A 15,430-nucleotide genomic window follows, 5' to 3' on the forward strand; every position below is an offset into this window, starting at 1 on the left:
AGAGAGAGAGTGTGAGTGAAGGAAAGTGTGAGAAGGGTTGTGTGAATGAGATTGAGGTGGTTGAAGCTGGTATGTCCGATAAGGATGAGTGGAGGAAAACTGTCGATGCTGTGGGTGAAATTCTTTGTGAAGTGGAGGTTAGGTCACATTTTGTGCATAATGAGAATCATAAGAGTGGTTGTGAATATTATGGGGATTCAGGGTTTGAAGATTTTATGAGGAGTAATTGTGTTGGAAAGCTTTTTGGTATTTGGAGAAAGTTCAAAGAAAGTGAGAGTGACGTGTATGAGAGAACAGGAGGCCGATTCAAACGTATGTTGTGTGGAATATCTGATGCTGAAGATCATACGAATGATTTCATTGAAGTGTGGAAGAGTATGGATGAAAGAGGTGCGATTGTGGTGTGTTTTCAGTACAGGAGGGATGTTATGATTGTGAAATGTATATGTGTTCCGAATGAAAGTCTGTGTAAGTTGTGTGTGAAAGAATGGGAAGAGAGTTTTTGTGTGAGATTGGCAACCAGGGTAGATCTACCCTCAGCTGAAGTGGTATCTTCAAAGGTGATTGATTTTGCGAGGCAGAATTTGAGGAAGGCAGCTGATAGGAGAATGATGCAGCAGGGGAGGCATCATGGAGATAGTTTTGAAGTAGGGGAGGAGGTGTTACTTAAGGTTCCACACATTTCATCTGCAGACAACAAAGAAATTCATAAGTTTTTTAAATTGTATCAGGGACCTTATACAGTAGGTAAGAAAGTTGGCAAGTGTGCTTATCACCTGTTGAATAACAAAGGTGACATGATTGGTACACACAATATTCACAATCTTAAGAGGTATGTAAGGTGAAGTATTGTAAGTTCAGATGTTTTGTGTATGTTAAGAAGAATATGTGAATTTTCTTTAAATCCTGAGTGACTTTGACAGGCTGTGTAGGCTGCTGTACTGAAAAGACTGTGATTTGCTCAGATGTATTGTTTATAATCTTCACAAATCAAGGGGAGGTATTGTAACCGTACGTATGTACGACTCCCGAGTTTTTAGGTTAGGAAATTTTCGTATATAGTTTGTTAGGTTAAAATCATGTAATTTTGTTTATATACCATGTAAAAACGTAATATTATAAGAAGAATGTATAGTTAGGGAATATTGCATATGTTCATCATTATATTTTGTATAAATTTCCGTTTGGGTAAGAGTCTGTAAATATGGCCTAGCCGTAAGGATTGTGCAACCGGGAAAACTGCGACTATATCGGGAAGGACGGTTGAAGTCAGTTGGAGGTGTTGCAACAGGTGGCTTGAAAACACGGGGTACGGCAGGTTGTATCGGTTGAAGAATTGGGGTGAATCAATGTGGACATACATGAGTGGACGGTCTATGTCACATCATATACTCGATAGCCAATGCGAGGGCTTTGTTTTGAGCGAGGTTTGTGTTGACAGAGTGACGCGGGAAGAAGTGCCGGTGTGAGCGTTGCTACCAATAACTTTTCAGGACGCGATTACCACGCGTAGCAAGGATATATAAGTGGGTAAGCGTGTGCGGCGAGGCATTCTGATTCTGATTCTGATTCTCATTGTGTTTCTGACTCTGATGCTGATACTGTGTGTTTCTCATTTGTACTGGTCTGCGGGAGCGACGTATTTGCGCAGTTTGCTATACGATCTGCTATTGTTTGGAGTATCTGTTACGGAGTGAACATGGTATAATCTCAACGACTTACCGGCATTGCAGTGGACTTTCTGTAAAAGAAAGTGTTTGTTTGGAACTTGTGACCCGAGTATGCAGCTTCAGTTGGTGGAGAATTTTGCTGTTTGCTTGCCTCCGGACATGTAACGCTGTCTGTCCAGCCAGCAATTGTGAAGAAATTCAAGACGACGAAGAAGTGTAAATAGGTTAGGGATGCTGTTAGTAAAGAAGGTTGCATCCATATGTAGAGAAATAGTCGTCGTACTTTTCTCTACCAGATTAGGATTCACGGTAACAGCGGAGTGCAGTGGGGCTCTTACCTGGAGGTATGTTAAAAGTATAATGATGTTCGATTTGTAGAGATGATTTTGTTGTATAGTATTGTGTATATTAGCTCTATGTAAACAGCAAGCACTAAGTGGGTTGCATAAGTGTTTATTTTTGTTGGTGTTTGTCACATATTAGTTCTTATTCTGGGAGTAAAATCATAGAATCAAACTTTAAGTGAGTCTTTTGTCAGTGGAGTGAGGCTGAACCTGGCATGTTACCCAAATTTAATTTCAGGGGTTATATAGCAACAGGTAAGGTTACAAAGCAAGTCTGGAGCCTCGTCAGCCTGATGACCGTCCCCTTGGGAGAGGGAGTGGCTCGTTGCTCTACATAATTAAATATTCCTGCAAGTGTTTTGCAGGTGGCGCCCATTATCCTTGTTATTTACACTTATTTGAGTCAACGTTTATCTGTTCAGGAATTTCAGTAGTTTGAAGGGGAGTTACAACTGCATGAACATTCGGCTGTATATCTTTTGTCGTATTGGGCTCCCCGTTGTCTGTAAACATGAACCGGTCTGATGTCCATCAAACTGAAAGTCTTGTCAGAGAAGATCACATGATCCCAATTACTATTTAATTTCATCTTGGCAAAGGCGCACCGATCGACTTTCTGTTCATCGGAGAGAGACTCTTTGGCATTAGCTTTTCTGCAGTGGAGTCTGGCTTCTCGTAATCGTTTACGGACCGTGTTTGGAGATCCAGAAAAATTAGTCGTCTGCACGAGCTCCTTCGAGTTTAAGAATGGGTACTCCTGTGAAGTTTTAACTAAACTCTTGTCTGTCTTCTTCCCTAGCAAAAAGTCACTTTAAACCAGTGCCTGATAAATGTCCTATGTCCTCTGAACACCCACCACTGCCGAATCCATCTCTGAGCAGCCCTAAGCAAAACGCCACATTGGATCACTGCCTCACGCATGCTAAAAATACCGTGTTGGGTGAGAGCCAGCACTTGCTGTCTTGTCACGTGTGAATAGTGTGCCATGTCAAAGTGGAGTGAAGCATTTCACATTGAAGCTAGCTCAGCCAAACTTGATGTGTTCGTTTCCTGATGTCATCACAGTGTATTCATTTGGTAAGAAATGTTAACACCGGGATTCAAACCGTAGCTGTTATGGTAGGCATGAATTTTGCAGCCTACAGCTGACACAATGTGCTTATAATTTCGTAGTGCTGCATGCAAGTGCATGTCATGAGGAGGAGAGAGAAGGGAGTGAGGAGAGTGAGAGTGACTGACACAGTGAGTGAGAACTACAGGTTCAATCCCCAATTCAGCAGCCCTGAAGCTAGGGCTGTTCCTTAATTAACCCCTTCGGTGGCGGGTTTTGGCAGACCTCCTGTGCCAGAAAAGTGAGGTTTTTTCGGAGGAATTTATTTATTTTTAGGAAGCAAGGAATGAGTAACAATTATTAAGGGAACACATTCATATATTATTCAAGGTTAATAAAAACTTACTTTACACTCTATTTACACTTCTTAGAGTAGGCCTGTGATATAGTTTCATAAAATATTGGTGTTTTGAGTAGGGCCTATGCTGTCCTGTGAGCAATGCATTTTTATTTCAGGCTTTTGTATTATTCCCATCAGCAATACTAACGCAATAAATTGCCAAATTTTGTAAGAGCTTCTTTTTTCCAAAACTGTACCCTTCCATGCGGAGATTTATTTACAAGGTTTTCAATGCACTTTTAGCATAGGGCCAACGAATTTTTTTCGGTCACTGTCAAATTTACAACTTCATCTGTTAGAATCCATTCAAAACAGTCAATCGCACTCACCTCTGGTAATAAGCTAAGCCTCACACCAGGATTTCCCGTAAATTGAATAAAATTAGTTCACACACTATCCCCAGGCTTACACTTTTTCCAAACGAATGTATATTCAACATCTACCATCACCTTAGCGTCTGACGTAATATCTTCTTCACTTTCACTAGAATTACTAAGGTCATCATCTGAAGAATCAATAGAATCATTATAGCTACTATCAGAAATACTAATGTCACTTAGTGATTCATCTTTGATGTAGTTCCTTATTTTGTCTTCAGACAAACTTCTCTTCCGTTTCGCGCTCGCCATTTCTGTTTACCTCGTCAGCTGGCCAGAGGTTGTATATGTAAAGTAGAGAAGATAAGGCATATTTTAAGCCAGACGCTATGTGAATACAGCTGGAAATCCTCCCGCCATCTGTTGAGAATACTTGAAAACATTTTCCCAAACGATTAGAGTACCCGAGAAATTATTGGGCGATCGCGAAATGAACACTGCAGCTAAACGAGAATTTCTCGGGCGGTGACGTTATGGGCAGGCATGCGCCACCCGAGAATTTCTCGGGCGTGCCACTGAAGGGGTTAAGGCCACGGCCGCTTCCTTCCCAGTACTAGCCCTTTCCTGTTTCATCGTCACCATAAGACCTATCTGTGTCATTGTGATGTAAATCAAATTGTAAAGGATAAAAAGGGAGAGAAAGAACTATGGGCTGTGTTGCAGATTGCATACAGTTGATAGTACAGAGCCAAAGAAAGATGAGGTAGACTTCCTTATATTTCACGTCCCCCAATATGCAACAATTTTTTATTGATTTATAACTGTTAGGTTCTTCAGTCTGCTGAAACTAATTTTGTGTAATAAATTTGTAAACTGCCTAAAAAAGAAAACATATGGTAACAGTATTTTACTTGAGAAAGAAACAACTTAATTGAAATAGAATGACATTTTTCGTTTCGTTCTTGAAAGAACATTATCAGCTTCTTTCAAATCACACTCAAATATTTAGAAATATTATATTTAGAAATTTCTTTCAAGAATGAAACATGTCATTCTATTTTAATTAAGGGAACCGGGAGGTGTGAAATGATAGAAAAATGTAACTTCCGATGTTTAGTTACATATCTCAGAAAGTAAAAGAAATATTTCCTTGAATGTTCTTTTGGTATATTCAGAATACATTCATCATTATTTGGGTATAATATGAAGCTTTTATGTTAATATTTTATGTCAGAAAGACATTATGTAAATAATATTATTTAAAAATATTTTTAAAATCCCCTCAACTGATGTACCTTTCTCCTCACACATGTATGTGTTATACAATTTTATTATGCTATCTCTTGCAAATGTGGTCTCATCCTCGAACAAAATGGATGATGGGCGATAAAAACCCAAGAAACTTTGCGTTCGTAATATTTAAACTTTTTTTGAGCTGCTGAAGTAAAATTATTGTCCTATTGTTTACAGGAGTTGAGTTTTTTTAATATCCTGGCTGAAAACTTCAAATTTCTGTAGAATTTCCAGTGCTTTTCAAGCTGTCTTCAATGAACTAATTAAGATATGTGATTAAATTTACTTCCGAAAGCAGATATATATATATATAGTGTCTAAGAGACTGCCAAGTTTCAGATACATTGATGTGATATTTTCTGAGGAAAAGGTACACAAAATTTCAAAAAATATGACAAGGAAAATCCAAAAAGAATGGTAGCTGGCATCTAATTATATTCAGCATGGAGTTATGTTTAAACCTAATTTTATTGCCTCAAATATAACTTCAGCACAATAATTCAGGAAAGATTGGAGATTTTTTAAAACTCAAAACATGAATATTGACATTTTTGAGCCTATCACACTTCCTGGTTCCTTTTAAGTTGTTTCTCTTTTATGTGTAATACTGTCACCATATGTTTTCTTTTTCAGCTGGTGTATATATTTGTTACTCAAAATTAGTTTCAGCAGACTGAAGTACCTAACAGTTATAAATTAATTGAGTTGAAAATGAAAAGAGGTGGCTTCAGATATTATCAGAAAAGAATTTTTTTTTTTATTGTTCATCTGTACACCTTGGACTATGAAAGGAGAGTATACTGCCTAATCAGTACAAGTAATGTTCCGTCGTAATGGCCTTGGACACCTTAATTGATTTAGAGGCTGAGGGCTCTTGAGAAAGATGAAACGTGACGGAGAGATTGATCAGGGGTAAGTTGTTATTGGACAGTTCAACATTGTTACCAACAGTTTTCAAATCCGAGTTCTACTTCTGATGTCAACGCAGATGGAGTCAGGGATGGTGTTGATTTTTTAATTATAATAAAATGCTAATAATCAGTATAGTAATATACACAAAATATAAACATAACAGGTCTGTATGGGAACAGGAAGCAACAGAAAGAGTAGACAAGGATAAACATTAAAACACAAATGGTCAAAGACAAACTCCACGTCTTTGTGTACTGCTGTCTTCTTATAAATGGTGTTTCTCCACATCTACCCCCGTTTTGGTAGAAATTTCTTATCAGACTCTACCAAGTTAATTTTTGCTTCCTACTTGCATCAGTGGGGCAGGTATCCATTTTATTAAGAAATATTTAGTTTTGATGGACGTATGAAACACAGCTTACTGAGGAAAAATGATTCTATCTGTTTCTTTAAGTTCCTATACCCCAGTCGTAAACCCTTATAAATTATGTAATAAACTCACCTGGTTAGCTGTCCATGGGTATTCTTATCCTCTCAGACTCACAATTTACTACTGCCATCGTCATTATGACAAAACAAAAAAAAACAAGGAAGGTCTAATGAAAAATGTATGAGTTCTAAATTAAATATATTCCACACACTGAATTAAAGGCTAGAACTGAAAATATTCGAGCTTTGATGTGATAATTGGAACTGTTTAAAAAGCATGGTCCCTGCTGTGAATCATAGTGTTGTTTCTCTTCTGTCGTCGTGATGGTAATGTATGCACATTTCCTTCAGGTTGACAAAAAAAATTGTATTTCTCAGTATAGCAATTCTTGGAACTTTTCATAACATTAAATGTCATATTTCATTTATAGATACAGAACTGAGGTTAAATGTTTACAGTTTGAAGAATTTATGTATTGCATGTAACGGTTTGTAATTTCTTTTCAGGATCAAGAAATGTTGGTGGTATTGTTGGAGTCAGGTGGTTGTACTGTCAGGTATGTTTTCAGTACATTGATAAGGATTTGAACGGGTGCTCAGCTTCCATAGACATATTGAGGAGCTACCTATGTTGTCTTTTTTTCTAAACAACACTCACATATACAGGGTGTCATATGTCCCACAATGTGTTTGACATGAGATGAGCAGCCTCAGCATGGGCTGCTGAAACCGCTGTCTGTCGGTATCGGTACGGCATAAAGCTGCTTGTAAAAAAAAATAAAATAATAATAATAATAATAAAATTACACACATTGCGTCCAAACCACTGTTGATAATTAATGACAACCATATCATGGAGATTTTCAGCTCTCGCACGTGTATGTGTTATGCAATTTTATTATCCTATCTCTTGCAAATGTGGCCTCGTGCTCAAACAAAATGGATGATGGACGATAAAAACTTTAGTATGATAGTGGCCATGTGCAATGCCTGTACCTCGGTGCCAACGTATATGTTCATAGGGACATTTTTTCTTGTTCTGAACTCAGAAATCACCCCATGACGTTTGTTACAAATGCTTGGATACACCCTCTATACAAATGACTGTAGCAGAGGATACTCTTATAAAATAAAATACCTCTTTAATAATCTCCTTCTCCTCTCCTCTTCCTCCATTAAAGCCCTGTTTTAAATAAAAACAGCAATTGGTCATTTTCAATAAGAAGAGAAGTGTAGCAACACTTATTATTAGTTACAAAAATGCATTTTTTTCTTGATAGTCTCATCGTTTTCCAAACTATTATGGTACTGCGGATATTTTTAATTTTCTTTACCATAAATGTCTGCCTCCTGGAAGTTCAACAGGCCTGCACTGCTGTTTTCATGACTGCAGTTTCTTCAGATCATTGAGATGCAAGGCATTTCTTGGGCTATAGGAATATAGATGCAAAGGCAGGACTACAAAAAGGGTTGTCAAGAAATTCCCCTCCCTATTTCTAGAGTGTGAAGGCACCAATCTGTGTTTTTTATGCTGCCATGTAGAAGAAGAATTCCTGATGCCAACACTCCATGTAGTTGGTTCTGTATGGCATGTCACAGTTTGGAAATAGACGTCCAAGAATTGATGGGCATTTGAGGGATAGTGAGTTCGAGCCCAACTAACAGCAGCCCTGAAAATGTTTCTTTATGGTTTCCCAGGTAACACCAGGTAATTGCTGGGGCTGTGCCATAATGAAGGCCATGATCATCCGGCCCCGTGGTGTAGGGGGCAGCACATCGCCTGTCACCCGGCGGCCCCAGGTTCGATTCCCGGCCGGGTCAGGGGTTTTTAATTGTAAATATATCCCTGGCCTGGGGACTGGGTGTTTGTGTTGTCCTTAACATTCCTTTCCTCACATTCAATACTTTACACTTCCGCAATTTCCAGATACGTGCAGGTTCCTAACATGTGGTGCAAGTAGGGGGAAAAAGATCTTTCAAGGTCGATGCCCCAAACAAATAGCATTTTAAAAAAGTCCATGATCGCTTCCTTCCCAATCCTAGCTATCTCCTGTTCCATCATTGTCTGTGCCTATGTTGGTATGACATGAAACATAACAGTGATATGAGTCAAATTCTTTATTCCAAAAATGTTTGTACAGTGGTACCTTGATATCTCGAATCACATACAGCTCCATGGCTAAATGGTTAACATGCTGGCCTTTGGTCACAGGGGTCCCAGGTTCGATTCCTGGCAGGGTTAAGAATTTTAACCATAATTGGTTAATTTCCCTGGCACTGGGACTGGGTGTCATCTTCACTTCATCGTCATCACGACGGCAGGTCGCCTACGGGTGTCAAATCAAAAGACCTGCACCTGGCGAGCCGAAGTCCTCGGACACATCCCGACACTAAAAGCCATACGCCATTTCGTTTTCATCTCAAATCACCTCGGGAGATAAATTTTATTTCGAGTTATCAAAATTTCGAGATGTATGTTTTTGAGCATGTATAGCACATAATTGAATCTTATGTATCTACGGGCTAACAATGAATACATTATTTTTAACACTATTTAAAAATATACAAACAAAATCTATTTTACGGCATCACTTTAGTTATAACCCTTATTATAGTAACTTGTTTAGAAGACAGGTTACACTACATACAGTAGTGAAACAAGAAACATACTTCGGTTAACACCTTTGGAAAAAAATCTATTAGTCTCTTCTGTTTGTTATTTGTTAACCTTTCCTTCCTTCACATTGAAACTTCTCGTCAATACCACGCATCCGAGATTTGTAAATGGAGTTTGTCATCTGCGATTTCATGGGTTGCTTTCGTATGTGACCGGTAATTAATTCACATTACATGTGATAAATATCATTTTTGATCCATATTGATATTTGATTGATATAATAACAGTAAGTTATTTTATTAATTTGTCCACCTAATCAATACAATAAATCTTGTCTTTGTTGAGTTACATTGACATGTTAATTAAAATGGTACATGTTTCGCCTTACATACAGGCATCATCTGCCATGGGTTTAACCTTGAAATAAAATCAGGCACCTAATTTACATAAAAATAAGATAAAACTAATATATAAAAAGCCTTTAAGAGACTTGAAAGAAAATTAACATTAACAATGTTGGTTTTAAAAACAATGCTATAATGAGAAGTTTATAATTGGTGAAAGTATTTACAATAGTAACATTGAAAGACTAATATTATAAGTAAATGAATAGAGCAACAGTTTGTTATAAACAAGTGGTAAAATTGCTATAAAATAATGTTGACCAACTAGTGGTTGGAACTAGATAATATTGAGGATGACGCTCAAAATCGTATTTTTAAAATATAATGTTGAACAAAATAAAGTTGAAAGATGGTCAAGTGACTTGTAATTATTCGTTTACGTAAGTCAAAGGTCAATAACATATGGTGATGTTGTGGTTCGCTTTGATGAAAAAGTACGAGGTTGTCGTTGAATGGTAATATACGACGTTTATATTGGACCTCCATGGATCACCTCATTAATATGATGTTATAACGTATTAAAAATGTGGGTTTGTTGACATGCTGATCGAAAAGGCAATGCGGCTGTTGAATGTAGCTAACATGTTGAATGTTGATTCAGAAGTGAAATCAATAAGCTTTAGCTCATAACATAACAAGTTACCCTCACCACCAGTTAAGTGGAAATGTAGTAAGCATTCTGGCCTATGCTGACGACTTGGTCTTAATGGCAGATTGTGCTGAAAGCCTGCATTCTAATATCTTAGAACTTGAAAATAGGTGCAATGAGTATGGTATGAAAATGAGCCTCTTGAAGACTAAATTGATGTCAGTAGGTAAGAAATTCAACAGAATTGAATGTCAGATTGGTGATACAAAGCTAGAACAGGTAGATAATTTTAAGTATTTAGGTTGTGTGTTCTCCCAGGATGGTAATATAGTAAGGGTGATTGAATCAAGGTGTAGTAAAGCTAATGCAGTGAGTTGTTGTGATCGCAGTTGCGATCATCAGTGTTCTGTAAGAAGGAAATAATCTCCCTTACGAAACTATCTTTACATCGGTTTGTTTTCAGACCAACTTTCCTTTACGGGAGCGAAAGCTGGGTGGACTCAGGGTATCTTATTCATAAGTTAGAAGTAACGGTCATGAAAGTAGCGAGAATGATTGCTGGTGCAAACAGGTAGGAACAATGGCAGGAGGGTACTCGGAATGAGGAGATAAAGGCTAAGTTAGGAATGAACTCGATGGATGGAGCTGTACGCATAAACGGGCTTTGGTGGTGGGGTCATGTGAGACGAATGGAGGAGGATAGGATACCTAGGAGAATAATGGACCCTGTTATGGAGGGCAAGAGGAGTAGAGGGAGACCAAGACAACGATGGTTAGACTCGGTTTCTGACTATTTAAAGATAAGAGGTTTAGAACTAAATGAAGCCACAGCACTAGTTGCAAATAGAGGATTGTGATGACGTTTAGTAAATTCACAGAGTATTGCAGACTGAACGCTGACGGGCATAAAGGTCTATAATTATTATGTATGTATGTACGTAGTAGTTATAATTTTACAGTCGAATACAAAGTTTTTTGTTGGAGAAACTAAAAAGAAATGGTAATCCAAAGGAATGACAACAATCAATTTTATTTGATTGCAAATACTATTTTGTTTTTATTTCAAGAGTTTGTAAACTCTTCTTCATTTATTTTCCATATAAGCAGTTATGTTAATATTAACAAAGAAGATCCAGTATAACCTTAATCTAAAGGCAAAACATTTTAAACAGATGTTGCCAGTGCGTTGTAACAGATTAAACCAAAAATGTGATCCTTTAAAACAGCTCCAAGTCTTGCACATAGAAGGATAAATGTTTTCAACACATTATGATTTGCATGTAGAGAACGCAACATCATTCACATTGATTTGAGATTTTGGCTCCTGGTGTCAAGAGACTCATGTGAATAAAAATTCCCATCCCTTGTAAGTATGATCTGATCATTGGTGCCAGTTACCTTTTATAAACACACCAGGCGAGTTGGCTGCGCGGTTAGGGGCACGCAGCTGTGAGCTTGCATCCGATAGATAGTGGGTTCGAACCCCACTGTCGGTAGCCCTGAAAATGGTTCTGTGGTATCCCATTTTCACACATGCTGGGGCTGTGCTTTAATTAAGACTACGGCCAATTCCTTTCCACTCTTAATATATTCTAGCTCATCGTTGCCATAAAACCTATCTAATGTTGGTGCGACGTAAAGCAAATTGTAAGAATAAAAAATAAAAAATGTTTATAAACATTGGCCCTTTTTGCTTCTCATTCTTTTTTCTCTTTTCACAGGAAGTTGCACTCCTTATTTGTGTAGACAATATCGCTATTGCTTTGTTGGTTTGATGACTTTCTAACACTTCTTCTCGTGAAATGTAACTGTATTTTCCAAATTTCAAAACTCAGTTTTCTTAATTTTGCTTCCCAATTCTTTTGTAATTTCTGTTCATCAGATAAATATGTGAACTCCTCCTCCAAATTCATTACTAACATATTATTTTCCTCTAATGACTATTGATGCAGGCTCACTGATATTTTCCTTTAATACAGACTTTTGTCAATGATTATATCTGAAAGAACAATGTATAATATGGTAGTTACCTATGCCATAAAGATGAAAATAGTGCAATTTACTCTGTTTTTTTTGTACTTGGAGTCACATTTTAAAATTATCCTGATTGTAAACATTTTTATTCCAACTCCATTACTCCATATAAAATTAACCTGCCTTGCTTTTTATAATTTTATTTTTGTTTTATTAATACATTTGTTTTTATATGTCCTCAGTGACTGAAAACCTATAAATGTTGATCTTTGGTTATATATACGAGGGTTGGGGCAAAAGTCATGGCAACTATTTTTTTCTTGAAGATACCAGTCCGGTTGGAAAATGTGACATATACAGATGAAAGAACAAGGTGTTAACTACATGTGTGGACAATGAATAGCACTGAAATATCGTAACTCACTAATTTATTACGGTAGTATACAGGACAGTATGGCCTTCCCCGTGCAAAAGAATGACAACACAGTACACATAAAGTTGACATGACAAACCTGGGTCTAAAGACCCTCAAAGTAGTCCCCTGCTACTGATACCACACACTGCCAACGATGTGGGGGGCGCTGAATACCATCTGCTTCAGCATTTGCCGCACCATGTGTGAATTGGGTCACCTGTTGGCACACAGCATTAGCAATGTCGTCTCGTGTTGCAGACCGCCTACCTGGTTCCTTAATCTTTCGAATGAGATCAAAGTCACAGGGCGAAATGTCAGGAGAGTACGGTGGGTGCTCCAATTCTTCTCATCCCCAACGTTGCAGTAGCTGCCCTACACACTCTGCTTTATGTGGTTTTGCATTGTCATGCAGGATTATTGCACTGTCCACAAAATCCGGACGTTTCTCCCGAAAGCCACGTCATACCTGTCGCACCAGAAAGTCATGTAGAACTGTGCAGTCACTGTTCTGCCTTGTGGAACAAAGTGGCAAACAATGACACCCCTGACGTCATACGCGACGATCACCATCAGTTTGACTGGGGAGGATTCTGACGGACCTTCTGCCTCCTTGGTGATCCAACATGTCGCCACTCCGCAGACTGACGTTTCAGTTCTGGTTCGTATGCCCTGACCCAATGTTCATTGATGGCGATTATTAGTGACAAGAATTGATCGCCGTCCTGTTGCCAGTGTGCAAGATGGTCGGAGCATATTGCATAGCGCACCCACCTTTGAACTTCCGTCAGTGCATGTGGTACCCACCGTGATACGGTTTTGCGCAGTTGCAGCTCATTACGCAATATCCTGTGGACGGTGCGTTTCTCGATGCCACTTGCCCTCTCTAACTCCAGTAGCATCCATCGTCTGTCTTCATCCAGGAGCTGCTCGATGACGGCACATGCCACATCGGTCCGCACACTGACAGGTCATCCCGAACTTTGCTCATCACTGGTTGACACACGTCCTTGCTGAAACTTTCGTACCCACCGTGCTACTGTATGGTATGTTAGGGCATTATTCCCAAGAGCTTCTACTAATTCACTGTGACATTCCATCACATTTCTCCCGTGGAGAATGGCTATTTTGATGTAAGCGCACTGCTGAACACAGGTTACTTCCATCTCGCACGACACTCACCAACTGACTGATTTCACAGCCCTCGCTGCACTACTACCAGCTATCACAGAGCCATCTGTTGTTCTGCATACACACTATGCCTGCAGAACTTCCACACGAGACATATACGTTTGTGATCCGTGCACATATCTACAAGAAAAAAAATAGCTGCCATGACTTTTGCCCCAATCCTCGTAATATAACAAACTCATTGGTTATTAAACTCTTATTTATGTTTAGTTGTTTCTTGATTAATCAGATCATACACAAAAAGATAGAAACATGATGGAATAAACACAATAACAGGCCAGTGTTGGAAGAGGGGAGGGGGTGTGTTTATTCTGGTGAAGGAAACTTACTGTTCACATGAATGGTTTACCGATGAAAGGGATGAAATATTAGGGATAAAATTAGTTTGTGATAATATGAAGGAGGTGGGAATTATAGGAACATACAGGCCTGGAAGAGAGGAAAGAGACATGGAAATCTTTGAAAAAATAATAGATTATACTCGTAAAAACAATAATAATGATATGGTAATAATTGGGGGAGATCTAAATTTGCCTGAAGTTGAATGGAAAGGAGCTGCAAGTGAAGCCCATGAACAGAAACTGGCAAATAAGTTAATTTGGGAGGGAGGATTTACACAAGTAGTACAAGAACTGACTCGTCTCAATAACTTACTAGATGTATTCTTGGTTAAACCATGGGAAATTGTTGATAAAACTGAGGTAATTGAAGGAATAGGAGACCATAAGGCTGTAATAATGGATGTAGGACTCGTACCAAAAAGGCTTAATAAGAGGGTTACACAAGACAAGAAATTGTACAGAAAAACTAAAGTTGATGAATTTGGGACTTACCTTAAATCACAATTCAGTTGTTGGATAAGTGAAGGGAGTAACGTGGATACACTTTGGGCTAAATTTAAAGGAATTATTTGGGAAGGAGAGAAGAGATTTGTACCTGTTAAGAAGGGTAAAATGACCTCAGACCCTGTTTATTATACAAGGGAAATAAGAAAATTAAAAAGAAAATGTAGAATAGTAAACAGGAAAATCAAAGAGGGTAGGGAGAGTAGAGAAACTAGAAAACAGCTAATGAGGGAACTGAATAGAGTGAAAAAGGAAGCAAAAGAGAATTATATGAATGGCATACTTCAAGAGGGTAATGACCACAAAGGGAAATGGAAAAAGCTGTATTCATATATCAGGAATCAAAAAGGAAAAGGAATCCAAATTCCTACAATGGTGGGAGAAGGGGGTGAACACTATTTAACAGATACTGAGAAAGCAAACCTATTTAGTAGGGAATTTAGAGATTCAGTAGATGATTGTCAAGAGTTGGAAACCGAAACAGAAGATAGAGAGGGAGAGAGACAGAGGGAAACAAGAAGCTTCTCATTCACAAACGAAGATATTTTCAGAGAAATCCAACTGCTTCAGCAAGGAAAAGCAGCAGGAAGTGATCAAATTACTGGGGAGGTATTAAAGACAATGGGGTGGTACATAGTGCCTTATTTAAAATTTCTCTTTGACTATGTCATAAATAATAGTGTAATACCAAAGGAATGGAAGGAATCTATAATAATACCAATTTATAAAGGAAAGGGTGATAAAAGGAAACCAGAGAACTACAGACCAATCAGCCTGACCAGTATAGTTTGTAAAATTCTGGAGAGTTTAATATCGAAGTACATCAGAGGGATATGTGATGATAAAAATTGGTTCATGAGGAGCCAGTATGGATTTAGAAAGAAATTTTCTTGTGAGGCACAACTGGTGGGATTTCAGCAGGACATAGCAGATCAGTTGGATTCAGGAGGTCAGTTAGATTGCATAGCCATAGATCTTTCCA

At 38.3% G+C, this 15,430-nt stretch overlaps 1 protein-coding gene across 3 annotated transcripts in view; it reads left to right on the top strand.

Moving 5' to 3' along the window:
• The window catches only part of LOC136866189 (protein inturned), a 313,810-nt gene that overhangs the window by 150,055 nt on the left and 148,325 nt on the right, over window positions 1–15,430 (top strand). For all 3 annotated transcript variants that reach the window (XM_068226644.1, XM_068226645.1, XM_067142930.2), the window contains one exon: window positions 6,924–6,973. In XM_068226644.1, the coding sequence (XP_068082745.1) occupies window positions 6,924–6,973 (50 nt within the window). The remainder of the gene's footprint in view (window positions 1–6,923; window positions 6,974–15,430) is intronic.

The sequence above is a fragment of the Anabrus simplex genome, chromosome 3, assembly GCF_040414725.1.
Source record: "Anabrus simplex isolate iqAnaSimp1 chromosome 3, ASM4041472v1, whole genome shotgun sequence".
Lineage (NCBI taxonomy): Eukaryota > Metazoa > Arthropoda > Insecta > Orthoptera > Tettigoniidae > Anabrus > Anabrus simplex.